This window comes from Salmo salar, chromosome ssa13 (assembly GCF_905237065.1).
Source record: "Salmo salar chromosome ssa13, Ssal_v3.1, whole genome shotgun sequence".
In the NCBI taxonomy this organism is placed as follows: Eukaryota; Metazoa; Chordata; class Actinopteri; order Salmoniformes; family Salmonidae; genus Salmo; species Salmo salar.
In genome coordinates this window covers 98,624,368-98,639,073 of record NC_059454.1, presented here as the reverse complement: position 1 = coordinate 98,639,073, position 14,706 = coordinate 98,624,368, and the positions used below count along the sequence as shown (strand labels likewise).

Sequence of the window (14,706 nt, the reverse complement as noted above, 5' to 3'; positions counted from 1 at the left end):
GGTGGAGATGGTGTTCTTGGGGTCATAGGCAGCATTCCTCCTCCTCCTCCAAACACGGCGAGTTGAGTTGATGCCAAAGAGCTCCATTTTGGTCTCATCTGACCACAACACTTTCACCAGTTGTCCTCTGAATCATTCAGATGTTCATTGGCAAACTTCAGACGGGCATGTATATGTATTCTTGAGCAGGGGGACCTTGCGGGCGCTGCAGGATTTCAGTCCTTCACGGCGTAGTGTGTTACCAATTGTTTTCTTGGTGACTATGGTCCCAGCTGCCTTGAGATCATTGACAAGATCCTCCCGTGTAGTTCTGGGCTGATTCCTCACCGTTCTCATGATCATTGCAACCCCACGAGGTGAGATCTTGCATGGAGCCCCAGGCCGAGGGATATTGACAGTTATTTTGTGTTTCTTCCATTTGCGAATAATCGCACCAAATGTTGTCACCTTCTCACCAAGCTGGTCTTGTAGCCCATTCCAGCCTTGTGTATGTCTACAATCTTGTCCCTGACATCCTTGGAGAGCTCTTTGGTCTTGGCGATGGTGGAGAGTTTGGAATCTGATTGATTGATTGCCTCTGTGGACAGGTGTCTTTTTTACAGGTAACTAGCTGCGGTTAGGAGCACTCCCTTTAAGAGTGTGCTCCTAATCTCAGCTCGTTACCTGTATAAAAGACACCTGGGAGCAAGAAATCTTTCTGATTGAGAGGGGGTCAAATACTTATTTCCCTCATTAAAATGCAAATCAATTTATAACATTTTTAACATGCATTTTTCTCGATATTTTTTGTTGTTATTCTGTCTCTCACTGTTCAAATAAACCTACCATTAAAATTATAGACTGATCCTTTCTTTATCAGTGGGCAAACGTACAAAATCAGCAGGGGATCAAATACTTTTTTCCCCCCACTGTAGATGAAGGGGAGAAGACATGTTAAAACCTAAAGATCCCGTAGGATCGGTGTCCCTATACCGGAACGGTTGTTGCTAACGTGCGCAAATGTGACTAGAATGATGTTGTAAGTAACAGCAAACTTAAATTCTTGTTAATCTAACTGCACTGTCCAATTTACAGTAGCTATTACAGTGAAATGCCATGTTATTGTTTGAGGAGAGTGCACAACAACAAAAAAACTTTACCACGGCAACTGGTTTGATACATTCACCTCTGAAGTAATGTACTTACATTCAGTAATCTTGCTCTGATTTATCATTCTGAGTGTCCCAGAGATAGTTTTGTTTGATAAAATCATTTTTTATATTCAAATGTAGGGACTGGGTTCTGCAGTTTAACCCCACTGCTGTCTCTGGCTCCACACATCACCCCGCCCGGCCATCTAGATGTGTTTTTTCTGTAGGGAAGCTAATGATCCATCTTGTATCACATTCCTGGGAGTGTGTAAACTTAATTTTTATATGTTCTCTATAGTTATGTACTTGAAGATGTATCAATTGACCAATTCGGCACATTCGGCCAGACTTGATAGAAAATATTGTGCAGTACTGCTGTCACCTGGTGGCCAAAATCTAAATTGCTCCTAAACTCCTCCTCTTGCATCTCAAAATGATGGGGAAAACACTGAAAGTGCATGTTTTTTGTTTGCATTATCTTTTAACAGATCTAATGTGTTATATTCTCCTACATTAATTTCACATTTCCACAAACTTCAAAATGTTTCCTTTCAAATGGTATCAAGAATATACATATCCTTGCTTCAGGTCCTGAGCTACAGGCAGTTAGATTTGTTAAAATGTCAATTTTGGCGATAATCTAAAAAAAGGGTCAGATCTTTAAGAGGTTATTAAAGAAAGATTTTAAAGCCTTGAGACAATTGAGACATGGATTGTGTATGTGTGCCATTTAGAGGGTGAACGGGCAAGACAAAAGATTGAAGTGCCTTTGAATGGGGTATGGTAGAAGGTGCCAGGCACACCGGTTTTGGGTCAAGAACTGCAACACTTCTGGGTTTTTCACACTCAACAGTTTCCCGTGTGTATCAATGGTCCACCACCCAAAGGACATTGAGCCAACTTGAAACAACTGTGGGAAGCATTGGAGTCAACATGGGCCATCATCCCTGTGGAACACTGTCGACACCTTGTAGTCCAATCCCCTTATGAATTGAGGCTGTTCTGAGGGCTAAAGGGGTGCAACTCAATATTAGGAAGGTCTTCTTAATGTTGTGTACACTCAGTTTATATGTTTTATTGTCACATACACTAGATAGGTGCAGGGAAATGGGTTGTTTTACAGGGTCAGCCATAGTAGTACGGAGCTCCTGGAGCATATTAGGGTTAAGTGTCTTGCTCAAGGGTTACTAGCCCAACGCTCTAACTGCTAAGCTATCTGCCGCCCTGAAACATTATATGACCACAGGAACATTTCTATCCACGATGATGTTGACGAGAATATAACCTCTATTTGCTGTCTTAAATTAGGTTTTCCTCCCAACACAAAGACCAACCTGTTCCTTAGAAACTCCTTCTTCAATGTTCTCCTCCTCCACAGGTGTGGGCCCATCTTTATCCTTATCTTTAGGCTTGGTCTTGGGATGCAGGCCTCTCTGGCCCCACTTCCTCCCCAGGTTAGGGAGGGGTCTCTGGGGTCGACCACGGGACAGCTGGGCTGGTTTGATCTCCACATGACCCTTATCGCCTTCCACTGGGCCTTCTGCTTGCTTTGAACTAATACAAAAATACAGAATAGAGATATCTCAGCACGTAACACTTGTTTCCTATCCTATAGTGAAATTGTTTCCAAACTGCACGTTACCTTTCAGCAGGTGACTGGTCCTCAGGTACTTCACCTTGCAGTACTCCAGCCTCTTCTGAGGAAGCAGAGGACACAACAATGTCAGTAAGTAAGACAAGATCCTTAGTTACTAAATGTTGTGCATTTTAATTGAGTTATATGGCTACTGTGAAAAGCACTGCTGAAGTCATGGTGGTTCAACCGCACCTTGATCACTTGTTATCAGGTTGCTGCTCTTCTTTTTCTTTCTATACATTGCTTTTTTAGGGGAGGACTCTCCTCCATCCTTCCTTTTGCGTTTTCTCTTGGGGGTGGTGGCGTCAGCGGCAGGTGTGGTCCCTACGTTAGAGACGTTTTCCTTCTCTCCCTCCACCTCGTCGCTGTCCATCTCCGCATCTGGCCTCTCCTCCTCCACGTCACTCAACTGATTCGCTGCTTTCTTTTCTGATGGACAGAGAGCAGAGAGATATTGAGACCCATAAAGAACGCAAGGATGGCTAGTGAGTGAGGCTGAAGACATTACTACCCTCTTAATCTGAACTATGACCAAGAAATCTCATCACTTTCACCAGATAACATGGGTGAGAGATGCCATATGTGATGCAACACATAGCAAATCCACTCTGAGAAATTCAGGCATTGACTTGTGGTGGAAGTCCCTACACGACCAATACGAAGTAGACAAGGAAATGTATCTTAGTTACCTATTGGTTTTCTCTTATTTTTCTTGATCACTTTCTTCTCCGTGGGGGACTTGTTGTTTTTGTTACTCTTCGCCTCGATGCCCAAGATCTTCTCCAAGAGGCCAGTGAAGAACTCCAGATCCAGCCTACGCTTCTCCTCTGAACAGAGAAAATACCATAATGCGTTTGATTCCCCAATCCCATCTATAATGACTCAGTATAGTAATATGCTTCTGATAAAATTGTTTTCCAAAATTACTGAAGGCCTTGTCTATCCTCCAGCTGTTTGCTCTCTCCTCTTTCTTGAATTTGTTCTGAAAGATAAAAAACCAGGAGACCAAATTATAAACCTGCAGTAACACAACCATGCCTAGTACAGTTTTAAAGTGATACAGCCCAACCTACAGTATTTGATGAGTAAAGCAAATATCTTAAGAATATCAGTGATTTCTTATGAGGCTAATAATTAGAATATTCTATACAGGAAATATTGAGACTATCATAGCGTATACAGGTAATATATACCTTGATCTCAATGCGACCGCGGTGAGGAAACAGCTGTCCAATCATAGAGAAGTCTGTTCCCACCATATTGATAGCCAGGAAGAACATGTCTGTCTCTGATGAAACACACACATTTGGTTTAAGTAAGACTTTTGGTTTCAATGTGCAGAAACAAATGCAGATTGCCTAGTTGTGCATGATGTGGGAGTACACATCAGATACCAAGTGGTTGTCATACTGTACCTTTGTTGGACCAGGGTTTGACGTGTGTCCCTTTCCTAAAGCTAGAGTAGGTGGTTGTGGAGCCACGCTCAAAGATTGGGTCTCCATCATCAGCTGGATTTGGCCCCTTCTGCCTCAGGACCTCTACCGTCAAACTGGAGGACACACCCACACCAAGTCAGGTGACATGGCTCACACTGATAAGTCATGATAACGGGCAAGTGGCTATTGAAGTCAAAAGGAACCGTAGAAAGCTTCTTTAAACACTGACCTCTCCTCATCGATGATCAGAGACCCGTCCTCTGCCACCCTCACTCGCGGCACAATCACCCCATCGTTAGCATCATCATCATCCTCATCCCACTGGCTTGCTGTCTCAGCCGGGGCCTCTGGCGTTGGGGGCCTCGCAGGGGACCTGTGGGGGACAGAGATGGTAGTTTAAGTTGGGTTAAACAGCATAGCACACCTCTTTATATTGTGTGATCCATTTCACTTCCATTGTAATCTGTCTACTTACTCTTCTCTTGGGGGGGTGAGCAGCAGAACAGTCTGGTTCTCCCTCTGTTCCTCTTCCAGATAGGACCTGGTAGGAACACACAGCACAGGGATCGTAGGGCTCAGAAAAACCCTCTTAACACAGATTATACTGTATAGGACCCACACGGAAGGTAGCCTATATATAACCTTACGTCATGGGGTTGGTATCAGGCAGGTAGTATAGGAGATCTCTCATGGTCATTTTAGAGGGATCCAGCGTATATTCACTCAAACACACCTTGGCTTTCCTCAGTTTCTGCGCATTGAAAACATTACACGGTTATATTCAGTGGAGCAATAAAGAGATATCTTTAAAATATATACATTATATGATTATTATTATCTTGACAGTGTACTTTGCTGCCATCTAGCATCTGGAAATAGTGACAGCAACCAGTGATTTAACAGAATCTCTAGGCTACTAAACTCAGCAAAAAAAGAAACGTCCCTTTTTCAGGACCCGTCTTTCAAAGATAATTCGTAAAAATCCAAATAACTTCACAGATCTTCATTGTAAAGGGTTTAAACACTGTTTCCCATGCTTGTTCAATAAACCAAAACAATGAATGAACATGCACCTGTGGAATGGTCGTTAAGACACTAACAGCTTACAGACAGTAGGCAATTAGGTCACAGTTATGAAAACTTAGGACACTAAAGAGGCCTTTCTACAGACTCTGAAAAACACCAAAAGGAAGATGCCCAGGGTCCCTGCTCATCTGCGTGAACATGCCTTAGGCATGCTGCAAGGAGGCATGAGGACTGCAGATGTGGCCAGGGCAATAAATTGTAATGTCCATACTGTGAGACGCCTAAGACAGCACTACAGGGAGACAGGACGGGCAGCTGATCGTCCTCGCAGTGGCAGACCAAGTGTAACAACACCTGCACAGGATCGGTACATCAGAACATCACACCTGCGGGACAGGTACAGGATGGCAACAACTGCCTGAGTTACACCAGGAATGCACAATCCCTCCATCAGTGCTCAGACTGTCCGCAATAGGCTGAGAGAGGCTGGACTGAGGGCTTGTAGGCCTGTTGTAAGGCAGGTCCTCACCGGCAACAATGTCGCCTATGGGCACAAACCCACCGTCGCTGGACCAGACAGGACTGGCAAAAAGTGCTCTTCACTGACAAGTCGCGGTTTTGTCTCACCAGGGGTGATGGTCGGATTCGCGTTTATCGTCAAAGGAATGAGCGTTACACCGAGGCCTGAACTCTGGAGCAGGATCGATTTGGAGGTGGAGGGTCCGTCATGGTCTGGGGTGGTGTGTCACAGCATCATCGGACTGAGCTTGTTGTCATTGCAGGCAATCTCAACGCTGTGCGTTACAGGGAAGACATCCTCCTCTCTCATGTGGTACACTTCCTGCAGGCTCATCCTGACATGACCCTCCAGCATGACAATGCCACCAGCCATACTGCTGGTTCTGTGCGTGATTTCCTGCAAGACAGCAATGTCCGTGTCCTGCCATGGCCAGCGAAGAGCCCGGATCTCAATCCCACTGAGCACGTCTGGGACCTATTGGATCGGAGGGTGAGGGCTAAGGCCATTCCCCCTAGAAATGTCCGGGAACTTGCAGGTGCCTTGGTGGAAAAGTGGGGTAACATCTCACAACAAGAACTGGCAAATCTGGTGCAGTCCATGAGGAGGAGATGCACTGCAGTACTTAATCCAGCTGGTAGCCACACCAGATACTGACTGTTACTTTTGATTTTGACAATCCCTTTGTTCAGGGACACATTTTTCCATTTCTGTTAGTCACATGTCTGTGGAACTTGTTCAGTTTGTGTCTCAGTTGTTGAATCTTGTTATGTTCATACAAATATTAACACATGTTAAGTTTGCTGAAAATAAACACAGTTGACAGTGAGAGGATGTTTCTTTTTTTGCTGAGTTTATATAGACCAGGGATGGGCAACACTGAACAAAAAAAGAAGCGCAACATGTAAAGTGTTGGTCCCATGTTTCATGAGCTGTAATAAAAGATCCCAATTTTCCATACGCCCAAAAACATATTTCTCTCAAATGTTGTGCACAAATTTTGTTTACATAAAAGATGTCCAAAAGCTGAAGAACATATGCACATCCAGGTACTTTCCTCAAGTGCTGGAGTTTTAGGCAAACTCATGGAAAACAGAAAGGAAAAATGGCACACACTGCTGCTCATGCTCCCAGGTGATTTTATTGTAACAAAGTTTCGACCCTTAGGTCTTCATCAGGCATCATCAGGCAGTGTGAGGCGTTTTCCTTTCTGTTTTCCTGTAATACGGTAAAAGATCCCCGTAATTTTCCACACACACAAAAAGCTTATTTCTCTCAAATTTGCTGGAGAAAATTTGTTTACATCCCTGTTAGTGAGTATTTCTCCTTTGCCAAGATAATCCATCCACTTGACAGGTGTGGCATATCAAGAAGCTGATTAAACAGCATGATCATTACACACACAGGTGCACCTTGTGCTGGGGACAATCAAAGACCACTCTAAAATGTGCAGTTTTGTCACACAACTCAATGCCTCAGATGTCAAGTTTTGAGGGAGCTTGCAATTGGCATGCTTACTGCAGAAACATCCACCAGAGCTGTTGCCAGATAATTGAATGTTCATTTCTCTACCATAAGCCGCCTCCAATGTCGTTTTAAAGAATTTGGCAGTACGTATAACCGGCCTCACAACCGCATACCACGTGTATGGTGTTGTGTGGCCAAGTGGTTTGCTGGTGTCAACGTTGTGAACAGAATGCCCCATGGGGTTATGGTATGGGTAGGCATAAGCTATGGACAACGAACACCATTGCATTTTATTGACGGCAATTTGAATGCACAGAGATACCGTGACGAGATCCAGAGGCCCATTGTCATGCCATTCATCTGCCACCATCACCTCATGTTTCAGCATGATAATGCACGGTCCCATGTCACAAGGATCTGTACACAATTCCTGGAAGCTGAAATCATCCCAGTTCTTCCATGGCCTGCATAGTCAATAGACATGTCACCTATTGAACATGTTTGGGATGCTGTGGATCAACGTATACGACAGAATGTTCCAGTTCCCACCAATATCCAGCAACTTCTCACAGTCATTGAAGAGGAGTGGGACAACATTCCACAGGCCACAATCAACAGCCTGATCAACTCTATGCAAAGGATATATGTCGTGCTGCATGAGGAAAATGGTCGTCACAGCAGATACTGACTGGTTTTCTGATCCAAACCTAGGGTTGCAAAAGGTCAGAAACTTTCCAGTAAATTTCCAGAATTTTCCGTACATTTTCCATGGGAAGTTAAGCCCTGGGAGTTTTGGGAATTTTGCTTAAATTCATCAAAAAATGTAGGTTATAACAGTGAACCTTTTTTTGTGGGATACACATAAGGCAATTCTAGGTATTGTGGCATATTTTGGTTAAACTATCCACAATTCAATGGAATTGCAACCCTCTGCATGCACAGTGCATTCTTCCATCACATGTACAGCTGATTCTCAAGATCTTGCAACTAATGAGATGCTATTGAGCCCACACTACTACACTGTCTGAGCCAAGGACTAAATGCTTTCTGGTAAGTTTTGATTACAATACTGGGTGGGGTGAAAATATTTCATATGACATACTAGCTTTTCTGTTAACTATTAAATAGTAGCCTACAGTAAAGTGTGTTTAAATCATTTCTAACCTGTTAACAATTTCTGCTAGTTAGTTTTTGCTACCATGTGGGTTTTAGCTTGTTCGAGCCTGCTAACTGAGGAGTGTTAATTCACCTGTTTCCATAAATGTTTCATTTTAAAGCATTTATCTTACAAATTAGATGTTTAATCTAACTGCTTAACTATTTATCTTTACATGGAATTGTATTATTATTTTTTTTACTATTTTTTTTCTAATCTTTATAGGAAAATGCCACGGGCACTATCTGATGTGTGGAGACATTTCACTGCAGCTAATGTAGAAGGAAAAGCTGTGTACATTTGCAAATACTGTGCCAAATCATATGTGAAGAAAGCAACAAATATGCAGAATCATCTGGCCAAGTGCACAAAGTTCCCTCAGCGCTCACAATAAGCAACCTCTGACAAAAGTCCCTCTACTTCTATTCGAGGTGAAAATGATGAATTAGACACAGCTCATGGTCCTCCTGGAGTCAGAAGTTTTTTTGACTCAATGGAGGAACGTAGTCAGAGAAATGCTGATGAATGTCTTGCTTGAGCTGTGTATGCAACTGGTTCACCTCTGATGCTCACAGGCAATGTGTATTGGAAGAGATTTCTGAATGTTCTTTCGCCCAGCATACACCCCTCCAACCAGACATGATTTATATACTCATTTGCTGGATGCAGAGTTCAACAGAGTTCAAGTGAAGGTCAAGCAAATCATAGAGAAAGCAGACTGTATTGCAATCAACTCTGATGGGTGGTCGAATGTTCGTGGGAAAGGAATAATTAACTACATCATCTCCACCTCTCAACCAGTGTTCTACAAGAGCACAGACACAAGGGACAACAGACACACCGGTCTCCACATTGCAGATGAGCTGAAGGCAGTCATCAATGACCTTGGACCACAGAAGGAATTTGCACTGGTGACAGACAATGCTGCGAACATGAAGGCTGCTTGGTGGAGGAGTCCTGCCCTCACGTCACACCCATTGGCTGTGCTGCTCATGCATTGAATCTGCTCCTCAATGACATCATGGCACTGAAAACAATGGATAAACTCTACAAGAGAGCCAATTAAATGGTTAGGTATGAAAGGTCATCAAGTTATAGCAGCAATCTACCTCACCAAGCAAAGTGAGAAGAATAAGAGCACCACATTGAAGCTGCCCAGCAACACCCGTTGGGGTGGTGTTGTCATCATGGTTGACAGTCTCCTGGAGGGGAAGGAGTCTCTCCAAGAAATGGCTATATCACAGTCTGCCGATACTGACAGCCGCATCAAGAGGATCCTCCTGGATGATGTATTTTGGAGAAAGTGGTAAGCAGCCTGAAACTCCTGAAACCTATAGTAGTAGTCATTGCACAGATTGAGGGAGACAATGCATCCTGTCTGATGCTCAGACTCTGCTTGCAGATGTAAGAGAAGAAATCCGTACTGCCCTGCCCACTTCACTGTTGCTCCAAGCAGAGTAAACTGCAGTTCTGAAATATATCAAAAAGCATGAAGACTTCTGCCTGAAGCCCATACACGCCACAGCGTACATGTTGCACCCCAAGTATGCTGGCAAGAGCATCCTGTCTGGTGCAGAGATCAACAAGGCCTATGGTGTCATCACTACCGTGTCTCGCCACCTTGGCCTGGATGAGGGCAAGGCTCTTGGCAGTATGACGAAGTACACTTCCAAGCAAGGGCTTTGGGATGGAGATGCAATATGGCAGTCGTGCCAACATATCTCATCAGCCACCTGGTGGAAGGGACTTTGTGAATCTGAGGCTCTTTCCCCTGTTGTCTCCAAATCCCACCACCTCAGAGCGCAACTGGTCCTTGTTTGGGAACACACACACCAAAGCACGCAACAGGCTGACCAATACGAGGGTTGAAAAATTGGTGGCCATCCGGGCAAATGTGAGGCTTTTTCAGCCTGACAATGAGCCATCCTCAACAAGGTTGGAAAGTGACAGTGAAGATGAGGCCTCAGAGTCTGATGTTCAAGAGGTGGACATTGAGGAGGTCCGGGGAGAAGACATGGAAGCCTGAGAGGAAGACTGAGAGGAAGACAACCAAAGCTTTAGTTTCTAGACTATCATTTTACAGATGTATGTTGAAAACGTTTTTGGGAGATGCGATGGATCATTGGGGATCATTCAATATTCCCGTTCTTTTGTTGTTCAGTGAAATCATACCATGTGAAGAGTCAACTCATTTAATTAAAGATCAATTCGTGACTAAATTGTTGTTGTTTTTCTATTGGAGGGTTTAATCATTTGCAATTATGTCTACATATGATAAGGTAAAAGGTTTATGTTTCTGTCTCCATATGATATGGTAAATATATCCAATTCAAGAAACATCTACATTTAAATGGTAGTAATATTAATTAGCATTAATCCGTTAATTCCCACAGAAAGTTTCTATCTCTGAATATTCCCCAAAATGTGCAACCCTATCCACACCCTTACCTGTTTAAGGTATCTGTGACCAAAAGATGCATAGCTGTATTCCCATTCATGTGAAATCCATAGATTAGCGACTAATGAATTGATTTCAATTGACTGATTCCCTTATATGAACTGTAACTCAGTAAAATCAGGGGGGGGACTCAGTTGTGGTTGTGCATCAGCAGTCACTCAAATAGCCCATGTCAGCAACCTTTTTTTTAGATTGGTAAGTTAGTCAAGCAGCCAGCTATCTAAACCTGTACTAAGCATGGTCGAATTACCAAACGGTAATGATCATCAGTTATAAAATTAAAAACTGCTAACGGTACACAGACCCATGAGCCACTGCAGCCCCTCATGATGAGTTCTGTTTTTTTGTGTCCCCACCCCCATCAAAATTGCCTATCCCTGATATAGACATAGTACAGTTGAAGTCGGAAGTTTCCATACACCTTAGCCAAATACATTTAAACTCAGTTTTTCACAATTCCTGACATTTAACCATAGTAAAAAGTCTGTCTTAGGTTAGATAGGATCACCACTTTAATTTTAAGAATGTGAAATGTCAGAATAATAGTAGAGAGAATGATTTATTTCAGCTTTTATTTCTTTCATCACATTCCCAGTGGGTCAGAAGTTTACATACACTCAATTAGTATTTGGTAGCATTGCCTTTAAATTGTTAAACTTGGGTCAAACGTTTCAGGTAGACTTCCACAAGCTTCCCACAATAAGTTGGGTGAATTTTGGCCCATTCCTCCTGACAGAGCTGGTGTAGCTGAGTCAGGTTTGTAGGCCCCCTTGCTCGCACACGCTTTTTCAGTTCTGCCCACACATTTTCTGTAGGACTGAGGTCAGGGCTTTGTGATGGCCACTCCAATACCTTGACTTTGTTGTCCTTAAGCCATTTTGCCACAACAGTGGAAGTATGCTTGGGGTCATTGTCCATTTGGAAGACCCATTTGCGACCAAGCTTTAACTTTCTGACTGATGTCTTGAGATGTTGCATCAATATATCCACATCATTTTCCTACCTCATGATGCCATCAATTTTGTGAAGTGCACCAGTCCCTCCTGCAGCAAAGCACTCCCACAACATGATGCTTCCACCCCTGTTCTTCACAGTTGGGATGGTATTATTTGGCTTGCAAGCCTCCCCCTTTTTCCTCCAAACATAACGATGGTCATTATGGCCAAACAGTTCTATTTTTGTTTGATCAGACGAGAGGACATTTCTCCAAAAAGTACGATCTTTGTCCCCATGTGCAGCTGCAAACCGTAGTCTGGATTTTTTATGGCGGTTTTGCAGCAGTGGCTTCTTCCTTGCTGAGCGGCCTTTCAGGTTACGTCGATATAGGACTCGTTTTACTGTGGATATAAATACTTTTGTACCTGTTTCCTCCAGTATCTTCACAAGGTCCTTTGCTGTTGTTCTGGGATTGATTTGCACTTTTCGCACCAAAGTACGTTCATCTCTAGGAGACAGAACGCGTGGTCCCATGGTTTTTATACTTGCGTACTATTGTTTGTAGAGATGAACGTGGTATCTTTAGGCATCAATTAGCCTATCAGAAGCTTCTAAAGCCATGACATCATTTTCTGGAATTTTCCAAGCTGTTTAAAGGCACAGTCAACTTAGTGTATGTAAACTTCTGACCCACTGGAATTGTGATACAGTGAAATAATCTGTCTGTAAACAATTGTTGTAAAAATTACTTGTGTCCGGCACAAAGTAGATGTCCTAACCGACTTGCCAAAACTATAGTTTGTTAACAAGAAATTTGTGGAGTGGTTGAAAAACTACTTTTAATGACTCCAACCTAAGTGTATGTAAACTTCCGACTTCAACTGTGTGTGTTGGAGGTACACTAAGTGCTTCGCTTAACCTATCAATTTGCAATAATAATCCTACATTCTTTGCAGAGTCTGTGCTATCAAACATGCATCATGTGTTAGCTTCACAAGATTACATTATCAAGCCTTAATCTCTGAACTAAAGAAAATCAGTGAGACTGAAACCAATCTCACCTTTTCCTTGTTCATCTCCTGTCTCAGCAGTTCTCTGAGCTTCCGGGCCTTGGCCAGCCTCTGCAGGTCCGTTGGGTCATTCAGGAATCTGGTAAGCCTGGACTTCCCTAGTGCCAACCCGGTGAGCCCAACAGACACAGACCTGGCTACCAGAGTCTTAGCTCTCTCAGATACTGAGATACCCTCTTTGTGTGGAAGGGAGGATGATGGGACATTCTCTAATGGAGTGGATGGAGCTTTAGTGGCTGGTGTTTTTTTCGAGAGATCTAATTGGATGCTGCCTTTGTCTTGTTTGGTGAGCTGTGAGGATGTTTCCTCCTTATCTGCTGCCTGCAGGGTCTGTTGTGACGGGAATGAGTAATCCACTGCCTGCTTCCCCAGTGGGGGGGTTGTTGTCTCAGGGGCTGGGGAAGATGGGGACAGGGGGCTGGGTTTGGGTTGTACTTTGGCCTGCCTACTACCTCCAGAGGGTCTCCGCCTTGGGTATCTCATGCCCTGTGAGGGTCCAGCATCTGTCTCGCTGGGGGCCCCTGGAGCCTCAGGGGCTGGGGTCTCAGTGCCCGCTCTCACAGGGGACTTGGAGGTCCGGGGGGAGGAGAGGGTGAGGGCCGGGGTTGCAGCAGCCCGTGGTTTGGCAAGGTTTGGCATGAAAGAGAACCTCTTCCTCCTTTGAATACTGTCTGAGGGGGTGCCACTGGAAGCCTCACGATTTGGGTCTTTTTCATCCCTATACCAAAAAACAAAAGGATCAGAAACAATGCTGACAATCAAGGAATACGTGAGCAGCCACACAGTCAGTGGATGGTTGTTGGGAAAGAAGCAAGTTACTAATGTGTATAACCCATGTTACCTTGAACAGTTCTCAATTCTACAACAATTATAAATCCTATGAGAGGTTACGAACCTCCAGAACCAGCTCTGACTGCTGGCCAGCAGCAACTAATCATTGACAAATGTTGCTGTAAAAGGGACTATAATACATTTGATTTAATGACAGACTTTTCCTCACTCTCTGGGTGTGGTGGACTCTGTGGAGGTTTCTGGTTCTGCAGTAGTGGTGGTGTCCACCTCCTGGCCCCCTGCCTGGGAAGGAGCCTCGGTGGTCTGGGACGATGGAGGAGTGTTTTGGGAGGAGGCTGGGGCTGCTGGGCCTCTGCCTGCCGGCCTGACGTTGGGCCGAACACTGATCCTGGATCTGCGGAGCATTCTGTCCTACTGCAGAGAGAGACTGTGACACAGATGATTACATGATTGGGGTGGTAAATACATGCACCAGAAAACGTATAGCGAGATACAGACATCTGATAATGAATTGCATTATCTTGCTAGCTAGCTAGCTAGCTAGCATTTGTTATAACAGAATAGTAACGGCAAAAGAGCATTATTATTAGCATGCTATAAGTTCTACGCCTAGGAAAGCAATGTAGCAATCTAGCTAAGACTAACTTCCTCTTCTCCAAATACGTATCATGATCAATACAAATACAAACCTCGTGATTAAATTCCTTTTTTAGAGATATATTCCATATGTTTGATGTTTTATTCTAAGTTTAGCGCCCTTGAACACACTACCACGCCATGATGTTTTCGGTGACGTCAAATGTAATTCGTGATGGGGATTATGGGAATAGTAGTTTTTAAACAATAGAGATTGACCAAATGTCTCAGAGTTTCTTAAACCGAGAGGCGCAACATCGCGAGACTTCTGGGAACGCTTGCGAAACAGACCAAACAGACCATTCTTCTTCGATGGGGTTTAACGGAGGTAGGCATCAAATGTTAATCAAATCAACTCAAATGTTATTTGTCACATGTGCCGTACACAACGGGTGTAGACCTCCCGAGTAGTGCAGTGGTCTAAGGCACTGTATCTCAGTGCTAGA

The 14,706-nt window shown here is 43.8% G+C and overlaps 1 protein-coding gene across 7 annotated transcripts in view; it reads right to left on the bottom strand.

Moving 5' to 3' along the window:
- The window catches only part of LOC106568365 (mucin-5AC), a 35,006-nt gene extending 20,557 nt beyond the window's left edge, over positions 1–14,449 (bottom strand). For all 7 annotated transcript variants that reach the window (XM_045692512.1, XM_045692511.1, XM_014138650.2 and 4 more), the window contains exons 1-13: positions 14,314–14,449; positions 13,833–14,051; positions 12,824–13,550; positions 4,850–4,953; positions 4,678–4,743; positions 4,432–4,575; positions 4,182–4,315; positions 3,960–4,054; positions 3,694–3,748; positions 3,456–3,593; positions 2,959–3,195; positions 2,773–2,827; positions 2,465–2,684 (exon numbers count right to left, since the gene is read on the bottom strand). In XM_045692512.1, coding sequence (XP_045548468.1) covers positions 2,465–2,684; positions 2,773–2,827; positions 2,959–3,195; positions 3,456–3,593; positions 3,694–3,748; positions 3,960–4,054; positions 4,182–4,315; positions 4,432–4,575; positions 4,678–4,743; positions 4,850–4,953; positions 12,824–13,550; positions 13,833–14,029 — 2,172 coding nt within the window. In that variant the 5' untranslated portion in view covers positions 14,030–14,051; positions 14,314–14,449. The remainder of the gene's footprint in view (positions 1–2,464; positions 2,685–2,772; positions 2,828–2,958; positions 3,196–3,455; positions 3,594–3,693; positions 3,749–3,959; positions 4,055–4,181; positions 4,316–4,431; positions 4,576–4,677; positions 4,744–4,849; positions 4,954–12,823; positions 13,551–13,832; positions 14,052–14,313) is intronic.
- Positions 14,450–14,706: the final 257 nt, after the last annotated feature.